The 22,292-nt window shown below is 38.4% G+C and overlaps 1 protein-coding gene across 2 annotated transcripts in view; it reads right to left on the reverse strand.

The window, feature by feature from the left end:
* The window catches only part of KCTD9 (potassium channel tetramerization domain containing 9), an 83,503-nt gene that overhangs the window by 23,499 nt on the left and 37,712 nt on the right, over positions 1 to 22,292 (reverse strand). For both annotated transcript variants that reach the window (XM_040243317.1, XM_040243316.1), the window contains exons 7-9: positions 2,482 to 2,549; positions 2,299 to 2,394; positions 1,447 to 1,596 (exon numbers count right to left, since the gene is read on the reverse strand). In XM_040243317.1, the coding sequence (XP_040099251.1) occupies positions 1,447 to 1,596; positions 2,299 to 2,394; positions 2,482 to 2,549 (314 nt within the window). The remainder of the gene's footprint in view (positions 1 to 1,446; positions 1,597 to 2,298; positions 2,395 to 2,481; positions 2,550 to 22,292) is intronic.

Consider the following 22,292-nt stretch of genomic DNA (forward strand, 5'->3'; position numbering starts at 1 on the left):
AGAGAATCTGAAGAGGACTATATGTATATGTATGTATACACATGTATGTATATGTAACTGAATTGTTGTACTATATACCTGAATGCCAAATGATACTGTAAATCAACTACATTTAAATAAAAAATTATATACAAATGATAAACAGGTATATTGGCCTTCATATCAATGATACAATATGGGTAGAATAAGCATTTAAAGAGAAGAAAATTATGGTTCAGGCTCACAGTAATGCTATAATTAAACAAAATAGCGAGCCAGTTATATTCAATGGTCCAGTCTATCTTTTTCCCCATTCCCTAACAGAAACCAACCAAACTGTCTCTCAGCATTTCTGAATTTAAAAGCTAGGTCCTTCAAACTTTCCCTTTGTAGTGTTGTGTTTCACTTATGTTGCTTTTCAGTTTGATCCTCCATCATAACATGGAACAAGTAGGGTAAAAATAATGGAAATGTGTGCTGGCAGATTTTGTTATTAGATCTAAATTTCATAGAAAAATACCTTGCAACTAAGGAATAAAGCCAAAATTATAAAATTCAATAAACACTTATTCAATGACTACTATAAGCAAGTTAATATATTAGGTCTTATTAATTGAAAGGGCTTTCCTGGTAAAGCTCAGCTGGTAAAGAATCCACCTGCAATGCAGGAGACCCCAGTTCAGTTCCTGGGTTGAGAAGATCTGCTGCAGAAGGAATAGGCCATCCACTCCAGTATTCCTGGGCTTCCCTGGTGGCTCAGCTGGTAAAGAATCTGCCTGCAATGTGGGAGACCTGGGTTCAATCCCTGGGTTGGGAAGATCTCCTGGAGAAGGGAATGGCTATCCACTCCACACAGACATGGACCTTGATATTAAGCAACTTAAAGTTCTTAGAAGTTACATTTCACTGTTGGTTTTACATATATCCTCTCACCTCAAATAGGTTATCTGTTATATAAATGCATGCATTAACATATGGATACACACATACACACACACACATTAATACTTGTAAATGCATATATATATATATGTAGAAGGAGAGAATCACCAAGATGCTAACTTACAGATTGTTGCATACCACGTTTGTTTTAATATCTGTCAAATGCCCCCAGAGAAATAACATTTTCCTATTCCAGAAATTATGTGGAATAGAAAAATTCCAAGGTCCTTTCCAGCTTTACCCTATTAATTCACAGAAAATAGAAGTTCTGATAACGTGTTGAGATCAGTATCTAATTTCAAGATTTAATTTCTTATCAGTTGCTATACTTTAGAGGTGGATATTTAATAAAGCATATCAAAGTTGCAAAACCAACCCATTTCACTTTCAGAACCTTAAGTTTTGTCATCAACCTAGTAAACTGATGTAAAAGCTTCATTAAGAGAGAGATGTAATTTGTGCTCTTCCAGAGTGTTCAACAGACTAAAAATTTAATTTTCTCTTATAACCAAAGATGATTCTTACATCAAGGACTGATCCAGAGAGATCAGCTCGTTCAAGATTTGCACAGCAGAGATTGGCGTGGGCAAGATTGCAGCGACTTAAATTGGCCATTTTGAAGTTAATGTATCGCAGGTCTAATCGAGAAAGATCAGCACCACTGAAGTTTAAACCCTAAAATTAAAAAACACAAATGGTCACAAGATATAAACCGTCTGTTGTGTTTAATTTAATCACAATAGTTAAGCACTGTGGTTTATAGAAGTAATTGGCAGTTCAGTCATTTGGAGTCTATTACAAAACATGATCAAATGGAACTCAGATATATAAAATCAGTATCCTTAATGGAGTCTTAAAAGTCACTCGATTTACATATAACATTAGAATGCATCCTGGCTATGCCTCATTTAGGTGCAGAAGTTGCTAAAAAAAAGATCTCTGCTGGTCATGCACCTGTTGATCACTATTTTTAATAAATTGTACTTATTTTATTAATTCTATAATTCAAGAACGTTCTATTGTTAAAAGTGAGTATTGGAGTTTTTAAAATTGTTATTGCTATAACACATAAAAATATCTTCTACTGCCACTGACTGTTCATACATAACAGCTGTACAAATAATTGACATTTTAATTGTTGGAATTTCTATGCACTACCAAAAACTGCTGTATGAGGCATAATTAAACAGTAAAAGACTATTACATCTCTTTTTTATGCTAACCATTTTGGGACTAACTCAATGCTATGATCCATAATTAAAATATATCTTGCATGAAAAAAGAAAATAAGGCAAGAAAAAAATTCCTAGAAGAATTTAAAACTTCCCTCACAGACTTGCTGATGCAAATAACTCATGTAAAATCTGCTTCAACTACCTGGCAACGCAATTCTGATTTGGTTGGAGTGGCGAGCAGAAACCGGACAAATTCCTTTCGAGATATGGGTGAATGATCCTCTGGTGGTTGTGAATTCTTGAAGACATATTGACAAATTAGTGGAGAATTCTGGGAGACAGTTACAATAAATATATTATTTGGCTAATGTAAAAAGAAACTTACCTTTATTGCCACTTCCAGGTGTTCAATCAATGAGTCAATACCAAAAAATCTTGCTTCTTCTAACACACCTATCATAACAGAAACAATTTGACTTTTATAGAATACTATTCACCTCAATAATCCTTTATAAAGGATTCTATAAAGTTAAATCCTCACAAGTGAAATACAAGTTTTGCTGTCATTGCTCAGTGTCTGAGTTTTTGTGACCCCATGGACTGTAGCCCACCAGGCTCCTCTGTACATGGGATATCCCAGGAAAAACACTGGAGTAGGTTGCCATTTCTTTCTCCAGTGGATCTTGCCAGACAAGGGATTGAATCCACATCTCCTGCCCTGGCAGGCAGATTCTTTACCACTGAGCCATCAGGGAAGCCGTGAAATACAAGTAGGGTAGGCTATCCCACTTTATACAAGAAAAATAACTAATGTTTAGAACATATGTATAAGACTTAAAAATATCTGTAAAGAAGCTTTCTAAATAGTTTATATACAGCAAAAGAAAAAAACAAGACTAATGAATCAGAAAGAAAGCTTTCCATTTTACAAAATTATTTCAGAAAACTACCTTAAATAAACCATAAGCCAAAAAAATCCAAATTATCACACATTCTTAAATAACTGATAATGATTTTTAAACCCAATAATAAATGGTTAGCTCACCTAATCTTAACACTTCATTGACTTTTTCAATGAAGCAGATCAGAATAAGTTTGTCACTCGTATGTTTTATTTACTGAATCAGAAAATTATAGAAATAAATAAAAACAAGCCAGCTTCAAAAAAAAAAGTCAGAAGTATAATTTAGAAACTTTGTTATAGGAGAATCAATTTTTAAAAAGGGATTTCTAGGGGACTCCAATCAGGATGCAGAATAGGACATGGAGCTCACTCTCTCCAACAAGCCTATCAAAAATTCATCTACATCTTGAACAGTTCTCATAGAAATCTTGGAATGCTGGTAGAATATCCCAAACACCCCAAATTATACAAAAGATCTCCACATAACCAGGTAGGACCAGAAAAAAAGAAAAAGAAATTGAGGTGATACTTGTCAGCCTGGGAGGAAGCTGTAAAGAGGAAAGGTTCCTAATCCTGAGGTCAGCTGGGACAAAATCAGATCGGGTGATACTAGCCTCTAAAGCTCGCTTTCTGTCCCAGCTGATCTCCCCACCTGTGAAGAAGCCTCCGAGGATGTAGGAAGTTTTCCTCTTTCACAAGTCTCATCCCAATATGAAGCAGGGCAAAGGATAACAGTTTTGCCAAAAGAACACACTGGTCAGAGCAAACACCCTCTTCCAACAAAGCAAGAGAAGAGGCTACAAATGGACATCATCACCACATGGTCAATACTGAAATCAGATTCATAATATTCTTTGTAGTCAAAGATGGAGTAGCTTTGTACAGGCAGCAAAAACAAGACCTGGTGCTGACTGTGGCCCAGATCATGAGCTTCTTATTGCAAAATTCAGACTTAAAATGAAGAAAGTGGGTAAAACCACAAGGTCCCTCAGGTATGACCTAAATCAAATCCTTATGATGTCGTCGTGAAGTCGCTCAGTTGTGTCCGACTCTTTGCGACCCCATGGACTGTAGCCAACCAGGCTCCTCCCTCCATGGGATTCTCCAGGCAAGAGTACTGGAGTGGGTTGCCATTTCCTTCTCCAGGAGATCTTCCCGACCCAGGGATTGAACCTGGGTCTCCTGCACTGTAGGCAGACACTTTACCATCTGAGCCACCAGGAAGTGACAAATAGATTCAAGGCATTAGATCTGATAGAGTGCCTGAAGAACTATGGACAGAGATTTGTAACACTGCACAGGAGGTGGTGACAAAACCATCCCCAAGAAAATAAAAGGCAAAAAGGCAAAATGGCTATCTCAGGATGCCTTACAAATAGCTGAGAAAAGAAGAGAAACGAAAGGCAAAGGAGAAAAGGAAAGACATACCCACCTGAATGCAGAGTTCCAAAGAACAGCAAGGAGAGAGAAGAAAAACTTCCTAAGTGAATACTCCAAAGAAATAGAGGCAAACAATAGAATGGGAAAGACTAGAGATCTTTTTAAGAAAATTAGAGATACCAAGGGAACATTTTATGCAAAAATGGGCACAATAAAGGACAGAAACGGTATAGACTAACAGAAGCAGGAGATATTAAGAAGAGGTGACAAAAATACACAGAACTGTACTAAAAAGGTCTTAAAAACCAGATAATCACGATCATGTTGTTACTCATTTAGAGTCAATATCCTGGAGTGTGAACTCAAGTGGGGCTTAGGAAGCATTACTATGAACAAACCTAGTGGAGGTGATGTAATTCCAGCTGAGCTATTTCAAATCCTAAAAGATGTTGTGAAAGCGCTGCACTCAGTACGCCAGCAAATTTGAAACTCAGCAGTGGCCACAGGATTAGAAAAGTTCAATTTTCATGCCAATCACAAAGAAGGACAATGCCAAAGAATGTTCACACTACCACACAACTGCACTCATTTCACATGCTAGCAAGGTAATGCTCAAAATACTTCAAGCTAGGCTTCAACAGTATGTGAACCAAGAAATTCCAGATGTACAAGCTGGATTTAGGAAAGGCAGAGGAACCAGAAGTCAAGTTGCCAACATCTGCTGGATCACAGACAAAGCAAAAGAATTCAAGAAAAATATCTACTTCTGTTTCACTGACTGTGCCAAAGCCTCTGACTGTGTGGATCACAGCATACTGTGGAAAACTCTTTTAAAGAGATGGGCATACCAGACCACCTGACCTGCTGCCTGAGAAATGTGTATGCACACCAAGAAACAACAGTTAGAACTGGACATGGAATGATGGATTGTTTCAACCTTGGGAAAGGAGTACATCAAGGCTGTATATTGTGACCCTACTTATTTAACTTATGTGCAGAGTACTCATGTGAAATGCTGGGCTGGATGAATTCCAAGCTGGAATAAAGATTTCTGGGAGAAATATCAATAACCTCAAATATGTAGATACCACCACCCTAATGGCAGAAAGTGAAGAGGAGCGAAAAAGCCTCTTGATGAAGGTGAAAACAACACTCAAAAAACTAAGATCATGGCATCTGGCTCCCTCACTTCATGGCAAATAGATGGGAAAAAAAGGAAACAGTGAAAGACTTTATTTTGGGGGCTCCAGAATCACTGTGGATGGGGATTGCAGCCATGATATTAAAAGACACTTGCTCCTTGGAAGAAAAGCTATGAGAAACTTAGCATATTAAAAAAGCAAAGACAGCACTTTGATATGGCCAAAGGTATGGTTTTTCCAGTAGTCATGGATGGATTCAAAGCTGGACCACAAAGAAGGCTGAGCGCCAAAGAATTGATGCTTTAGAGCTGTGGTGCTAGAGTAGACTAATGAGAGTCCCTTGGACAGCAAGGAGATCAAGCCAGTCAATCCTAAAGGAAATAAATCAACCCTGATTATTCACTGGAAGGACTGATGTTGATGCTCCAATACTTTGGCCATTTGATGCAGATACTATTCATTGGAAAAGATCCTGACGCTAGGAATCATTCAGAGCAGGAGGAGAAGGGGATGACAGAGGATGAGATGGTTGGATGGCATTACCAACTCAATGCACATGAGTTTGAGCAAACTCTGGGAGACAGTGAAGGACAGGGAAGCCTGGCTTGTTGCAGTCCATGGGACCACAAAGAGTCAGTCAGACTTAGCAACTGACTAACAACAACAGAGGCTCAGAAAAGAGTGAGGCACACATTTATGATGAAAGCTGTTCAAAGCATGGGCATAGAAAGAACCTACCTTAACTTAATAAAGGCCATTTATAACAAACCCACAGCAAACATAATCTTAACAGTGAAAACTGAAAGCATGCCCTCTAGGATCAGGAACAAGACAAGGGTGTCCTGTCTAACCACTATTATTCAACACAGTTTTGAAAGTCCTAGATACAGCAATCAGAGAAGAGAAGTAAAAGGAATCCAAATTGGCAAGGAAGAAGAAAAACTCACTATTTGCAGATGACATTGATACTGTACATGAAAAACTCTAAAGATACTATCACAAATTTACTAGAGCTAATCAGTGAATTTATTAAAATCACAGGATAAAAAAATCAATACATAGCAATCACTTGAATTACTATACACTAGCAACAAAAAAATCAGAAAGAGAAATTAAGGAATTAAACACATTTACTATTGCAACAAAAATAATAAAATACATAGGAATGTTTCTGCCTGCAATGCGGGAGACTTGGGTTCAATCCCTGGGTGGGGAAGATCCCCTGGAGAAAGAAATGGCAACCCACTCCAGTATTCTTGCCTGGAAAATTCCATGGACAGAGGAGTCTGGTGGGCTACAGTCCATGGGGTTGCGAAGAGTCGGACACAACTGAGCGACTTCACTTTCTAAGGAGACAAAAACTGGATTAAAGATTTACTGCACATGGCCCGCCCATCAGAACAAGAACCAGTTCCCCCCTCAGGTCAGTCTCTCCCATCAGGAAGCCTCCATAAGCCTCTTATCCTTCTCCATCAGAGGGCAGACAGACTGAAAACATGGTCACAGAAAACTAACCAAACTGATCACATGGACCATAGCCTTGTCTAACTCAATGAAACTATGAGCCATGCCATATAGGGCTACCCAAGATGGATGGGTATGGTGGAGAGTTCTGACAAGAACCGAGAAGGGAATGGCAAATCACTTCAGTATTCTCGCCTTGAGAAACCCGTGAACAGTATGAAAAGGCCAAAAGATAGGACACTGAAAGATGAACTTCCCAGGTCGCTAGGTGCCCAATATGCTACTAAAGATCAGTGGAGAAATAACTCCAGAAAGAATGAAGAGACAGAGCCAAAGCAAAAACAACACCCAGTTGCGGATGTGACTGGTGATAGAAGCAAAGTCCAATTCTGTAAAGAGCAATGTTGCATAGGAACCTGGAATGTTAGGTCTACAAATCAAGGCAAATTGGAAGTGCTAAAACACGAGATGGCAAGAGTGAACATCAACATTTTAGGAATCAGTGAACTAAAATGGAGTGGAATGGGTGAATTTAACTCAGATGATCATTATATCTACTACGTGGGCAAGAATCCTTAGAAATGGAGTAGCCATCATGTCAACAGAAGAGTCTGAAATGCAGTACTTGGATGCAATCTCAAAAGCAACAGAATGACCTCTGTTCGTTTCCAAGGCAAACCATTCAATATCATGGTAATCTAAGTCTATGCCCCGACCAGTAATGCTGAAGTTGAATGGTTCTATCAAGACCTTTAAGACCTTCTAGAACTAACACCCAAAAAAGATGTCCTTTTCATTATAGGGGACTGGAAAGCAAAAGTAGGAAGTGAAGAGATACCTGAAGTAACAGGCAAATTTGGCCTTGGAGTACAGAATGAAGCTGGTCAAAGGCTAATAGAGTTCTGCCAAGAGAATGCACTGGTCATAGCAAACACCTTCTTCCAACAACACAAGATTCTACACATGGACATCACCAGATGGTCAATAACGAAATCAGACTGATTATATTCTTTGCAGCCAAAGATGGAGAAACTCTATACAGTCAGCAAAAACAAGACTGGGAGCTGACTATGGCTCAGATCATGAACTCCTATTGCCAAATTCAGACTTCAGTTGAAGAAAGTGGGGAAAACTACTAGACCATTCAGGTACGACCTCAATCCTTTACAATTATCCAGTGGAAGTGACAAATAAATTGAAGAGATTAGATATGATAAACAGAGTGCCTGAAAAACTGTGGAGAGAGGTTCACGACATTGAATAGGAGACAGGAATCAAGACCATCCCCAAGAAAAAGAAATGCGAAAAAGCAAAATGGCTGTCTGAGAAGGCCTTACAAATAGCTGTAAAAAGAAGAAAAGTGAAAAGCAAAAGAGAAAAGGAAAGATATACTCATTTGAATTCAGAGTTCCAAAGAACAGCAAGGAGAGATAAGAAAGTCTTCCTTAGCGATCAGTGCAAAGAAATAGAGGAAAACAATTAAATGGGAAAGACTAGACATCCCTTCAAGAAAATTAGAGATAGCAAGGGAATTTTTCATGCAAAGATGAGCACAATAAAGGAGAGAAATGGTTTGGACCTAACAGAAGCAGAAGATAAGTATTAAAAAGAGGTGGCAAGAATACACAGAAGAACTGTACAAAAAAGATCTTCATGACCCAGATAATCATGATGGTGTGATCACTCACCTACAGCCAGACATCCTGGAATGTGAAATCAAGTGGGCCTTAGGAAGCATCACTATGAACAAAGCTAGTGGAGGTGATGGAATTCCAGTGGAGCTATTTCAAATCCTGAAAGATGATGTTGTGAAAGTGTTGCACTCAATATGCCAGCAAATTTGGAAAACTCAGCAGTGGCCACAGGACTAGAAAAGGTCAGTTTTCATTCCAATCCCAAAGAAAGGCAATGCCAAAGAATGCTCAAACTACCGCACAACTGCACTCATCTCACACGCTAGTAAAGTAACACTTAAAATTCTCCAAGCCAGGCTTCAACAATACGTGAACCGTAAACTTCCAGATGCTCAAGCTGGTTTTAGAAAAGGCAGAGGAACCAGAGATCAAATTGCCAACATCCACTGAATCATGAAAAAAGCAAGAGAGTTCCAGAAAAATATCTATTTCTGCTTCATTGACTATGCCAAAACCTTTGACTGTGTGGATCACAAAAATCTGGAAAATTCTGAAAGAGATGGGAATACTGGACCACCTGATCTGCCTCTTGAGAAACCTATATGCAGGTCAGGAAGCAACAGTTAGAACTGGACATGGAACAATGGACTGGTTCAAAATTGGGAAAGGAGTATGTCAAGGTTATATATTGTCACCTTGCTTATTTAATTTATATGCAGAGTACATTATGAGAAATGCTGGGCTGGATGAAGCACAGGCTGGATTCAAGTTTGCAGGGAGAAATATCAATAACCTCAGATATGCAGATGACACCACACTTATGGCAGAAAGCAAAGAACAACTAAAGAGCCTCTTGATGAAAGTGAAAGAGGTGAGTAAAAAAGCTGGCTTAAAGCTCAACATTCAGAAAACACAAGGGAGTAGCAAGATATATTTAAGGTCCTAAAAGGGAAAAATCTGCAACCTAAGATATGCTACCAATCAAGACTATCGTTTCCAATAGAAGGCAGAATAAAGAATTTTTCAGACAAGCAAAAACTAAAAAAAGATATCAACACTAACTGGAAAAGGCCCTGATGTTGGGAAAGATTGAGGGCATGAAGTGAAGAGGACAACAGGATGAGATGACTGGATGGCATCAGTGACTCAATGGACATGAGTTTGAGCAAGCTCCAGGACATAATGAAGGACAGGGAAAAGCTGGTGTGCTGTAGTTCATGTGGTCGAAGAGTCAGACATGAATTAGTGAATAAACAAGAAGAACAAAACGTATCTTAAAAGAAATATTGAAAGGTCTTCTATAAATAGAAGGGAAATAAGAATATGCAAGAAAGAAAAAAAAAATCACAAATGGAAATTAAATCACTTACCAAATTTTTTGAAAACGATGATAACTACAAGGAATAGCAAAACAATAAATGTGAAGAGGTAAAAGAAGAAATCAAAATCATAAATATGAGAGGAGTAAGAAAATGTAGGTTTTTTTGTGGAATCTGTTTGAGATTATATGACAATCAGTCTAAAGGAAGTACATATAATGGGTTAATATACTTGTAAAACAGAGTAGCCATAAATAAGAAACGTGTAATAGAGGCACACAAACCAGAAAGAGCAGAAGCATAATGCAAAAGAAATCAAACTATAGAAGGAAAAGATCAAAGAAGAAATACAAAAATCAACTGGAAAAGAAGGTCTGAAATGGTAATAAATACATATCTATCAATAATTACCCTAAATGTCAACAGACTAAATGCTCCAATCAAAAAACATGGAGTAGCAGATTGGATTAAAAACACAAGAACCTACAATAGGCTGCCAATGACAGACTCACTTTAGGGCAAAGGATGCATACAGATTGAATGTGAGGGGAAGCAAATGAAAATGACAAGAAAGTGGGGGTTACAAAGCTTGTATCAGACAAAATAAACTTTAAAACAAAGGCCAAAGGTAAAGAACAACAATATGTAATGACAAAAGGATCAATACAAAAAGAAGGTATTACACTCATCAACACATATGCACCCAATTTATGAGATCTAAAATACATAAAATAAATACTAAGAGACATGAAGGGAGAAACTGATAGGAGATTTAGTAATACTAGGAGACACTGACATCCCACTCATATCAATGGACAGCTGTTCTGGACAGAAAATAAGGCAACAGAGATCATAGATGATACAACAGAATAGTTAAGACTCAATTTGCAATTTCAAGACATTAAATCAAAAAAATGTAGAACACACATTCTTTTCAAGTGCACATGGAACATTCTCTAGGACTGATCACAGACTAGCATGAAAATAATTCTCAACAAATTTAAGAGGATGGAAATTATTTCAAGCATCTTTTCTGACCACAGTGAAATGAAAGTAGAAATCAACCACAGAACAGAAATGAGAAAAAAATGAATACACGGTGACTAAACAACATTGTTAACAAAACAATGGTTCAAGGATGAAATCAAAGAAGGAATTATAAACACTGAGACAAATGGCAATGAAAACACAACTGTACAAAACCTATGGGATGCTGCAAAAGCAGTTCTTAGGGAAACGAGCCTTCCTCAAAAAAACGAGAGAAATCTCAAACAAACACACTGATCACTACAAACAAAATAGAATCTGTAAAAACAAAACAAACAAAACCCTACAGAGGTCCAGGACCAGATGGCTTCACAGTCAAAACTGACCAAACATGCAAAGAAGAACTCACACTGATCCTCTTAAACTCATCCTAAAGACTGAAGAGGAGGGCACACGCTCAGACACATTCTGTGGAGCCACCAATACCAAAATAAGAAAAAAGACACCACCAGTAAAGAAACTTTAGGCCAATATATTTGATAATTTGGATGAAAAAATTCTCACTGAAACATTACCAAACCGAATCCAAAGACACGTACAAAAGATCATACACCATGACCAAGCTGGATTCATCCTAGGGTCACAGGAATGGCCCAACATTTGCAAGTCAATCTACATCAAATAAAAGAAAAGACAAAAACTACACAGTCATCTGAACAGATAAAGAAAAACCATTTGATAAAATTCAGCTCCCATTTATGATAAAACATTCTCCACCAAATTAAGTATAAAGGGAACATATACCAACCTATAAGAAACTCAGAGCCAATATAATACTCAATGGCAAAAAGCTGAAAGCCTTTATTTTATACTAAAAACTGGATTAAGATAAGGTTGCCCACTCTTACCACTTTTATTCAACATAGTATGGGAGGTCTTATCCACAGCAATAAGAGAAAGAAATAACAGGTATCCAAATTGGAAGAAAAGAGGTGAAGCTGTCATTATATTCCAATGAAATGATAATATATATGTGCATGTGCATGCTAAGTTGTTTCAGTCGTATGTGACTCTTTGTGACCCTATGGACTGGAGCCCGCCAGGCTCCTTTTTCCATGGGGATTTTCTAGGCAAGAATACTGCAGTAGGTTGCCATGCACTCATCCAAGCAATCTTCCTGACCCAGGGATCAAACTTGCATCTCATGCAGCTCCTGTATTGCAGGTGGATTTTTATCACTGAGCCACTGAGGAACCCTTATACTATATATAGAAAACCCTAAGGATTCCACAGAAAAACTACTAGCACTGATAAATGAATTCAGCAAGGTTCAGTTCAGTTCAGTCACTCAGTCGTGTCCGACTCTTTGTGATCCCATGAATCGCAGCACACCAGGCCTCCCTGTCCATCACCAACTCCCAGAGTTCACTCAGACTCACGTCCATCGAGTCAATGATGCCATCCAGCCATCTCATCCTCTGTTGTCCCCTTCTCCTCCTGCCCCCAATCCCTCCCAGCATCAGAGTCTTCTCAAATGAGTCAACTCTTCACATGAGGTGGCCAAAGTACTGGAGCTTCAGCTTTAGCATCATTCCTTCCAAAGAAATCCCAGGGTTGATCTCCTTCAGAATGGACTGGTTGGATCTCCTTGCAGTCCAAGGGATTCTCAAGAGTCTTCTCCAACACCACAGTTCAAGACCATCAATTCTTCGGCGCTCCACCTTCTTCACAGTCCAACTCTCACATCCATACATGCCTACTGGAAAAACCATAGCCTTGACTAGACGGACCTTAGTCAGCAAAGTAATGTCTCTGCTTTTGAATATGCTATCTAGTTTGGTCATAACTTTTCTTCCATAAGGAGTAAGTGTCTTTTAACTTCATGGCTGCATTCACCATCTGCAGTGATTTTGGAGCCCAAGAAAATATTCAGCAAGGTAGCAGGATACAAAATTAACATACAGAAATTGGTTGTACTTCTTTACACTAACAGTGAAGTATCAAAAAGTGAATATAAAAATAATTCATTTTAAAACTGCCTGAATTAAAACACTTAGAAATAAATCTCAACAAGGACATAAAAGACTTATACGGTGATTAATAAAGGAAACTGATGGTGATTCAAAGAGATGAAAGATGTCACATTATCACAGAAAGAATTAATACTGTGAAAATGCCCATGCTGCCCAAAGCAAGCTACAGATTTAATGCAATCCCTATCAAATTACCTAAGAGACCTTTCACAGAATTAGAAAAAAATAATCCTAAAATTTATATGGAACCATAAAAGACCCAGAATTGCCAAAGCAATACTGAAGAAAAAGAACAACGCAGGAAGCATAACTCTCCCAGATTTCATGTAATACTCAAAGCTACAGTAATCAAAACAGCTGGGGATTGGAACTAAAACAGACATATAAATCAATGGAGCAGAGTTCCAGAGAAAAGCAGGGAGAGATAAAAAGTCATTCTTCAATGAACAATGCAAAGAAGTAGAAAAGAACAATAGAATCCCATCACCCTAATACCAAAACCTGACAAAGATACTACAAAAAAAGAAAAATACAGGCCAATATCACTGATGAACATAGATGCAAAAATCCTCAACAAAATTCTAGCAATCAGAATCCAACAACACATTAAAAAGATCGTACACCATGACCAAGTGGGCTTTATCTCAGGGATGCAAGGATTCTTCAATATCCACAAATCAATCAATGTAATTCACCACATTAACAAATTGAAAAATAAAAACCATATGATTATCTCAATAGATGCAGAGAAGGCCTTTGACAAAATTCAACATCCATTTATGATAAAAACTCTCCAGAAAGCAGGAATAGAAGGAACATACCTCAACATAATAAAAGCTATATATGACAAACGCACAGCAAACATTATCCTCAATGGTGAAAAATTGAAAGCATTTCCCCTAAAGTCAGGAACAAGACAAGGGTGCCCACTTTCACCACTACTATTCAACATAGTTCTGGAAGTTTTAGCCACAGCAATCAGAGCAGAAAAAGAAATAAAAGGAATCCAAATTGGAAAAGAAGAAGTAAAACTCTCACTGTTTGCAGATGACATGATCCTCTACATAGAAAACCCTAAAGACTCTACCAGAAAATTACTAGAGCTAATTAATGAATATAGTAAAGTTGCAGGATATAAAATCAACACACAGAAATCCCTTGCATTCCTATACACTAATAATGAGAAAGTAGAAAAAGAAATTAAGGAAACAATTCCATTCACCATTGCAACAAAAAGAATAAAATACTTAGGAATATATCTACCTAAAGAAACTAAAGACCTATATACAGAAAACTATAAAACACTGATGAAAGAAATCAAAGAGGACACTAATAGATGGAGAAATATACCATGCTCATGGATCGGAAGAATCAATATAGTGAAAATGAGTATACTATCCAAAGCAATTTACAAATTCAATGCATCCCTATCAAGATACCGGCGATATTTTTCACAGAACTAGAACAAATAATTTCAAGATTTGTATGGAAATACAAAAAACCACGAATAGCCAAAGCAATCTTGAGAAAAAAGAATGGAACTGGAGGAATTAACTTGCCTGACTTCAGGCTCTACTACAAAGCCACAGTCATCAAGACAGTATGGTATTGGCACAAAGACAGAAATATAGATCAATGGAACAAAATAGAAAGCCCAGAGATAAATCCACACACATATGGACACCTTATCTTTGACAAAGGAGACAAGAATATACAATGGAGTAAAGACAATCTCTTTAACAAGTGGTGCTGGGAAAACTGGTCAACCACCTGTAAAAGAATGAAACTAGATCACTTTCTAACACCGCACACAAAGATAAACTCAAAATGGATTAAAGATCTACATGTAAGACCAGAAACTATAAAACTCCTAGAGGAGAACATAGGCAAAACACTCTCTGACATAAATCACAGCAGGATCCTCTATGATCCACCTCCCAGAATTCTGGAAATAAAAGCAAAAATAAACAAATGGGACCTAATTAAAATTAAAAGCTTCTGCACAACAAAGGAAAATATAAGCAAAGTGAAAAGACAGCCTTCCGAATGGGAGAAAATAATAGCAAATGAAGCAACTGACAAACAACTGACCTCAAAAATATACAAGCAACTCCTGCAGCTCAATTCCAGAAAAATAAATGACCCAATCAAAAAATGGGCCAAAGAACTAAATAGACATTTCTCCAAAGAAGACATACGGATGGCTAACAAACACATGAAAAGATGTTCAACATCACTCATTATTAGAGAAATGCAAATCAAAACCACAATGAGATACCACTTCACACCAGTCAGAATGTCTGCGATCCAAAAATCTGCAAGCAATAAATGCTGGAGAGGGTGTGGAGAGAAGGGAACCCTCCTACACTGTTGGTGGGAATGCAAACTAGTACAGCCACTATGGAAAACAGTGTGGAGATTCCTTAAAAAATTGCAAATAGAATTGCCTTATGACCCAGCAATCCCACTGCTGGGCATACACACGGAGGAAACCAGAATTGAAAGAGACACATGTACCCCAATGTTCATCGCAGCACTGTTTATAATCGCCAGGACATGGAAACAACCTAGATGTCCATCAGCAGATGAATGGATAAGAAAGCTGTGGTACATATACACAATGGAGTATTACTCAGCCGTTAAAAAGAATACATTCGAATCAGTTCTGATGAGATGGACAAAACAGGAGCCGATTATACAGAGTGAAGTAAGCCAGAAAGAAAAACACCAATACATCATACTAACACATATATATGGAATTTAGAAAGATGGCAATGATGACCCTGTATGCAGGACAGCAAAAAAAGACACAGATGGGTATAGCAGACTTTTGGATTCCGTGGGAGAGGGAGAGGGTGAGATGATTTGGGAGAATGACATTGAAACATGTATAATATTATGTAAGAATCGAATTGCCAGTCTATGTCCGATGCAGGATATGGCACGCTTGGGGCTGGTGCGCGGGGATGACCCGGAGAGATGTTGTGGGGAGGGGGGTGGGAGGGGGGTTCATGTTTGGGAACGCATGTACACCCGTGGTGGATTCATGTCAATGTATGCCAAAACCAATACAGAATTGTAAAGTAAAAATTAAAAATAAATAAATAAATTTAAAAATAAAATAAAAAAAAAAAAAGAAAGATTAGAGATCTCCTGAAGAAAACTGGGAATACCAAGGGAACATTTCATGCAAGGATGGCCACAATAAAGGACACCACCCTAATAGCACCTAATAAACCACGCTAATGGCAGAAAGTGAAGAGGAACTAAAGAGCCTCTTGATGAAGATGAATGAAGAAAGTGAAAAAGCTAGCTTAAAAATCAATATTCAAAAAACTAAGATCACTGCATCTGGTCCCATCAACTTCATGGCAAATAGATGGGGAAAAAATAGAAACAATGACAGACTTTTATTTTCTTGTACTCCAAAATCACTGCGGATGGTGACTTCAAGGCATGAAATTAAAAGACATTTGCTCCTTGGAAGAAAGTGAAAGTGAAGTCAGTCATGTCTGACTTTTTGCAGCTCCATGGAATGGAGCCTACGGGGCTCCTCCATCCATGGAATTTTCCAGGCAAGAGTACTGGAGTGGCTTGCCATTTCCTTGGAAGAAAAGCTATGACGAACCTAGACAATGTGTTAAAAAGCAGGGACATCACTTTGCCCACAAAAATCCATTTAGTCAAAGCTATGGCTTTTCCATTAGTCATGTATGAGAGCTGGACCATCTGGACCATAAAGGTGGCTAAGCATTGAAGACTTGATGCTTCCAAACTGTGGTGCTGGAGAAGACTCTTGAGAGTCCCTTGGACAGCAAGAAGATCAAACCAGTCAATCCTAATGGAAATAAATCAACCCTGAATATTAACTGGAAGGACTGATGCTCCAACACTTTGGCCACCTGATGCTAAGAGCCAACTTACCTGAAAAAACCCTGATGCTAGGCAAGATTGAGGGCAGAAGGGGGCGACAGTGGATGATATGGTTGGATGGCATTACCGACTCAACAGACATGAGTTTGAGCAAACTCTGGGAACTAGTAAAAGACAGGGAAGCCTGGCTTGCTATAGTCCATGGGGCCGCAAAGAATCAGACAGAACTTAGTGACTGAATAACAACAGAGGACTGAAGGAGCGCGCAGCGGCCAGGATACAGCAGGCAGAACACAGAAAGACCTGCACAGATGGTCCGGGTCACCACTCTGTGCTCCCCTGAGATATGGGTCTGCTGGTGTGGACAGTGGTTGAGTGATGAAACCTGAGTTTCAAGGACAGACCCAGGAGAGGACTGGGGTTGGCTGTGTGGAGATAGCCTGAAGGGGCTGAAGCATGGTACAGGCTGAAATTGGGGTATGTGGAAGAATTTCAGGCCTGCCATAGAAAGGAAGCCTTTCTTAAAGAGCAAGGAAGGGAGGGACAGGCCAGTCATTGGCATTTCTTCCTCTGTGTGCGTTCAGCTGACTTGGCGCTACCTCTAGTAGCTCTGGGGGCATGCCAGTGGACTGCCTAGAGGTACAAGCGGGGCTGAAACGCAGCTGTGGAGATTTACATCACAGTTGCCAGTTTCATAAACTCAGCACCTACATAACATCCAAGTGGACAGCAGGTACTCCCATGGCTGGGATGGCGCTGGCCTTAGCAGCTGTGGGCTTTGTGGGCACATGCATGTGGAGGCTGGACCAGAGTATGGACTGTTTCCACACTCCTATAGTGCGTCCAGGGGCACAACCACAGCAGTCCTCATACCTCACTTCAGTGGATCTTTGCTGGCAGATCTGCTCTGTGGCTTTGTGAACACACGGCAAAAGAGACGCCAGCCCTGACTGCCTGCATTCCCACAATGGAGGTGGGACAGAGGGCAATGCCAACAACAGTGTATTTTGTGAGCCTGCACAACAGTGACAGGTTATTATACCACAGAACACACTCCCCAGTAGACAGCTCCAGCAGAGCAATACTCGGTGGTTCCCTTCCCCAACAGTGCCTCAGTATCTACTACCTTGCACCACAGCTCCGAAACACATCTGTGGGCTTCCACTCCAACAAGTAGGGAGGAGACCCTACCCGTGAAAGGGCTGTGAAACTGCAAAGAGGAGGCACCCCCGAACATCCTGTGCAGGCTTTAGTCACCACACCAGTGACACCCCCTTATCAAGGGGATAACAGTAAGCACTGACTGAGGAAACAGGCAGCAGGGTTTCATATGAAAATCAGTCCTCACAACAAAAATATTAAACCCACACAAGCTAGGCAGGATGCTCCCACATAATAATAGACCCCAAAGCCACAGTAGATACCTGTTTCTCCTAAACTCATCGAGCAAGACAAACTCAAGTAAATGTACATGCAGAGTAACCACTCCAATTAAAAGATCAAGAAGATTCCCTGAAAGAATGAAAAATCAAACAGACCTCTTCGGTCTAACAGACACTGAGTTCAACAAAGACATAATGAAAACACTGAAGGAGTTAAGAAAGGTTACCAATACAAATGCAGATTAATATAAAAGGGAACTAGAAAAAATAACGAAGAGCCAAGGAAAATTAGAAAACTCATTGCTGAAATGAAAGCTGAGCTAAAAGCAATGAACAGCAGGTTGAATAATAAAGAAGAACAAATAAATGATCTGCAAGATAGAATAATGGAAATCCCCCAATCAGAAGAGCAAAAAAAAGGCAAATTAAAAAAAAAAAATGAAAGCAATTTAAGAGACCTATGGAGTCTATAAAGCATACCAATGTACACCCAACAGACATTCAAAATGGAGCAGGATGATAAAAGGGGATCAAAAATTTATTTGAAGAAATTATAGCTGAAAATTTCCCAAACCAAAAGAAGTAAACAGATATGGAGGTATGGGAGGTGCAGAGGATCCCAAACAACATTAACCCAAACAGATCACACTAAGACAAATATTGTATATGAACACCGATATATGGAATATAGAAAGATAGTACTGATGAACCTATTTGAAGGGCAGCAACAGACATGCAGACACAGAGAACAGACTTATGGACATGGGTGGTGTGGAGAGGAAGGAGAGGGTGAGGCAAATGTAGAGCAGCACAGTAGCGTATATACATTACCATATGTAAAACAGCCAATGGAACTTTGCTGTATGAATCAGGGAACTCAAACTGAGGCTCTGTAACAACCTAGAGGGGTGGGAAAGGGTGGGAGGAGATAGGAGGGAGGCTCAAGAGGGAGAGGAGAATGTATACCTATGGGTAATTCATGCTGACGTGTGGCAGAAACCAAACGAATGTAAGTAAAGCAATTATCTTTCAATTAAAAATAATTTTTTTAAAAAGTTAAAGAGAAGATTCTGAAGGCAGCAAGAGAAAAACAAAGCGCTAATTATAAGGGAATCTGTGTAAGGTTATCAACTGGTTTCTCTTCAGAAATGTTGCAGGACAGAAGGGAGTGGCAAGATATAGTTAAAATCCTGACAGGGAAAAATCTGCAACCTGGGGCACTATAACTAGCAAGATTATAATTTAGAATAGAAGGAAGGATAAACAATTTCTCAGACAAGCAAAAGTTAAAATAATATATCAATACTAATTGGAAAAGACCCTGATGTTGGAAAGATTGAGTTCAAGAAGAGAAGGGGGTGACAGAGTTTGAGACAGTTGGATAGCTTCACCAACTCAATGGACAGGAATTTGAGCAAATCCAAGAGATAGTGAAAGACAGGGAAGCTTGGCTTTCCTGTAGTTCATGGGGTTTGCAAATAGTCGGATATGACTTAGTGACTCAACAACAACAAAATGTATCCTAAAAGAAATACTGAATGGTCTTCTATAAATAGAAGGGAAGCAAAAATATACAGGAAAGAAAAAAAATCATAATTGGAAATTAAATTACTTACCAAATTTTGTGAAAGTGATGATAACCACAAATAATAGCAAAATGATAAACATGAAGATGTACAAGAGGACATAAAAATCATAAAATGTGGAGAGGTAAGTAAGAAAATGTAGATTTTTTTTTTTTGGAATGTGTTTAAGATTATATGGCAATCATTCAAAAGGAAGTACATATAAGGCGTTAACACACTTGAAAAACAGAGTAACCACAAATCAGAAATGTATAATAGATGTACAAAGACCAAAAAGAACAGAACCGTACTGCAAAAGAAAATCAAACCACAACAGGAAAAGTGACAAGGAAAAGAAATATAAAAATCAACCAGGAAAGAAGGTTTAAGATAGTAATAAATATATATTTATCAATAATCGTCCTAAACATCAACAGACTAAATGCTCCAATCAAAAAACAGAGTGGCAGATTGGATTAAAAAAAGAAAAGCCTACAATAGGCTGCCTACAAGACACTCACAATAGGGTGAAGGACAAGTATAGATTGAATGTGAGGGAAAGAAAATGGAAATGACAAGAAAGTGGGAGGCACAATGCTCATATCAGACAAAATAGACTTTAAAGGAAAGCCATACAGAAAGATAAAGAAGGACAATATATAATGACAAAAGGACCAAGACAGAAGGAGATATTATACTCATCAACACATATGCACCCAATTTAGGAGAATTAAAATACATAAAACAAATAACAGACATAAAGGGAGAAACTGATAGGAATATAATAATAGTAGGAGATATTAACGTCATACTCACATCAACAGACACTCGTTCTGGACACAAAATCAAAAAGGCAACAGAGGTCTTACATGATACGACAGAACAGTTAAGACTTAATTGAGATTTTTAAGTTTTCTAGACATTGACATTTTGTCTAGAAAACTCAGAATACACATTCTATCAAATGCATATGGAACATTCTCCAGGATTGATAACACAGAGGGCAAAAATAATCAACAAATTTAAGAGGATAGAAATTATTTCAAACATCTATTCTGACACATTGACATGAAAGTAGAAATCAACCACAGAAAAAGAAATGAGAAAAAACCGATTACATGGAGACTAAACAACATGTTATTAAAAGCCAACAGTTCAATGATAAAATCAAAGAGGGAGTTAAAAAGTATGAGAAAAATGGCAATGAGAACATGACTATAAATCTACAGGGTGCAGCCAAGCAGCTCATGGAAAACGAGCCTTCCTCAAAAACAGGCGAACCTCAGACACCTCGCAACAGAATCAGAAGAGGAGCAAACAATACCTAACGTCAGCAGAAAGAAGGAAACAATAAAGATCCAACTATTGTCCTTGTTGCTGTGGTGTAGGCACTAAGTAGAGTCCAGCTCTTTTGTAACCCCAGGAACTGCAGCCCACCAGGCTGCTCTGTCCATGGAATTTCCCAGGCAAGAATACGGGAGTGGGTTTCCATTTCCTTCTCCAGGGAATCTTCCCGACCCAGTGAGTGAACCCACGTCTCCTGCATTGGCAGGCGGATTCTTTACCACTGAGTCACCTGGGAAGCCCAAAGATCAGACAGGAAATAAATAAAATAGCGATTAAAAAGAGCATTAGAAAAAAAAAAAATCAATAAAACTGAGAACTGGTTCCTTAAAAGGGTAAACAAAATCAACAAAGCTCTGGCCAAACTCACAGAAAAGAGCCTTAAACAAACAAAATAAGAAATAAAAAAGGAGAAATAACAATGGACACTGTAGTAATTTAAAACACCTAAGAGAATACTATGAACCATAAAAGAATACTATATGCCAATAAAAAAAACCACAGAGGTCCAGGACCAGATGGTTTCATTGTCAAAATTGACCAAACATCAAAGGGGACCTTATACTGATCCTTCTTAAATTCATCCTAGAGATGGAAGAGGAGGAAAGACTCTCAAAGATATTCTGTGAAGCCACCATCACCCAAATACCAAAACCAGGAAAAAGATACCACCAGAAAAGAAAATTATAGGCCAAGATATTTGACAAAATATCTCACTGAAATATAAGCAAACTGAATCCAAAACATATTAATAAGATCATACACTATGGCCAACTTGGATTCATCCCAGGGTCAGAGGAATGGCTCAACATATGCAAATCAACCAGTGTGACATATTACATCAAAAAAAGAAAAGACAAAAACTACACAGTCATCTCAATACATACAGAAAACACATTTGGTAAAATTCAACACCCATTCATGATTAAAAAAAAAAAAAACAAAAACAACGCTCACCAAACTGAGTATACAGGGAACATACATCAACATAATAAATGCTATTTATGACAACAGTTATAAATAGTCAGTATAATACTCAACTATGAAAAGGTGAAAGCCCTTCCACTGAAATCTGGAATAAAACAAGGTTGCCAATTCTTACCACTTCTATTCAACATAGCATAGGAAGTCCCAGTCACAGCAAACACACAAGAAAAAGAAATAAAGAT

The sequence above is a fragment of the Oryx dammah genome, unplaced genomic scaffold (assembly GCF_014754425.2).
Source record: "Oryx dammah isolate SB20612 unplaced genomic scaffold, SCBI_Odam_1.1 HiC_scaffold_1, whole genome shotgun sequence".
Taxonomy (NCBI): domain Eukaryota; kingdom Metazoa; phylum Chordata; class Mammalia; order Artiodactyla; family Bovidae; genus Oryx; species Oryx dammah.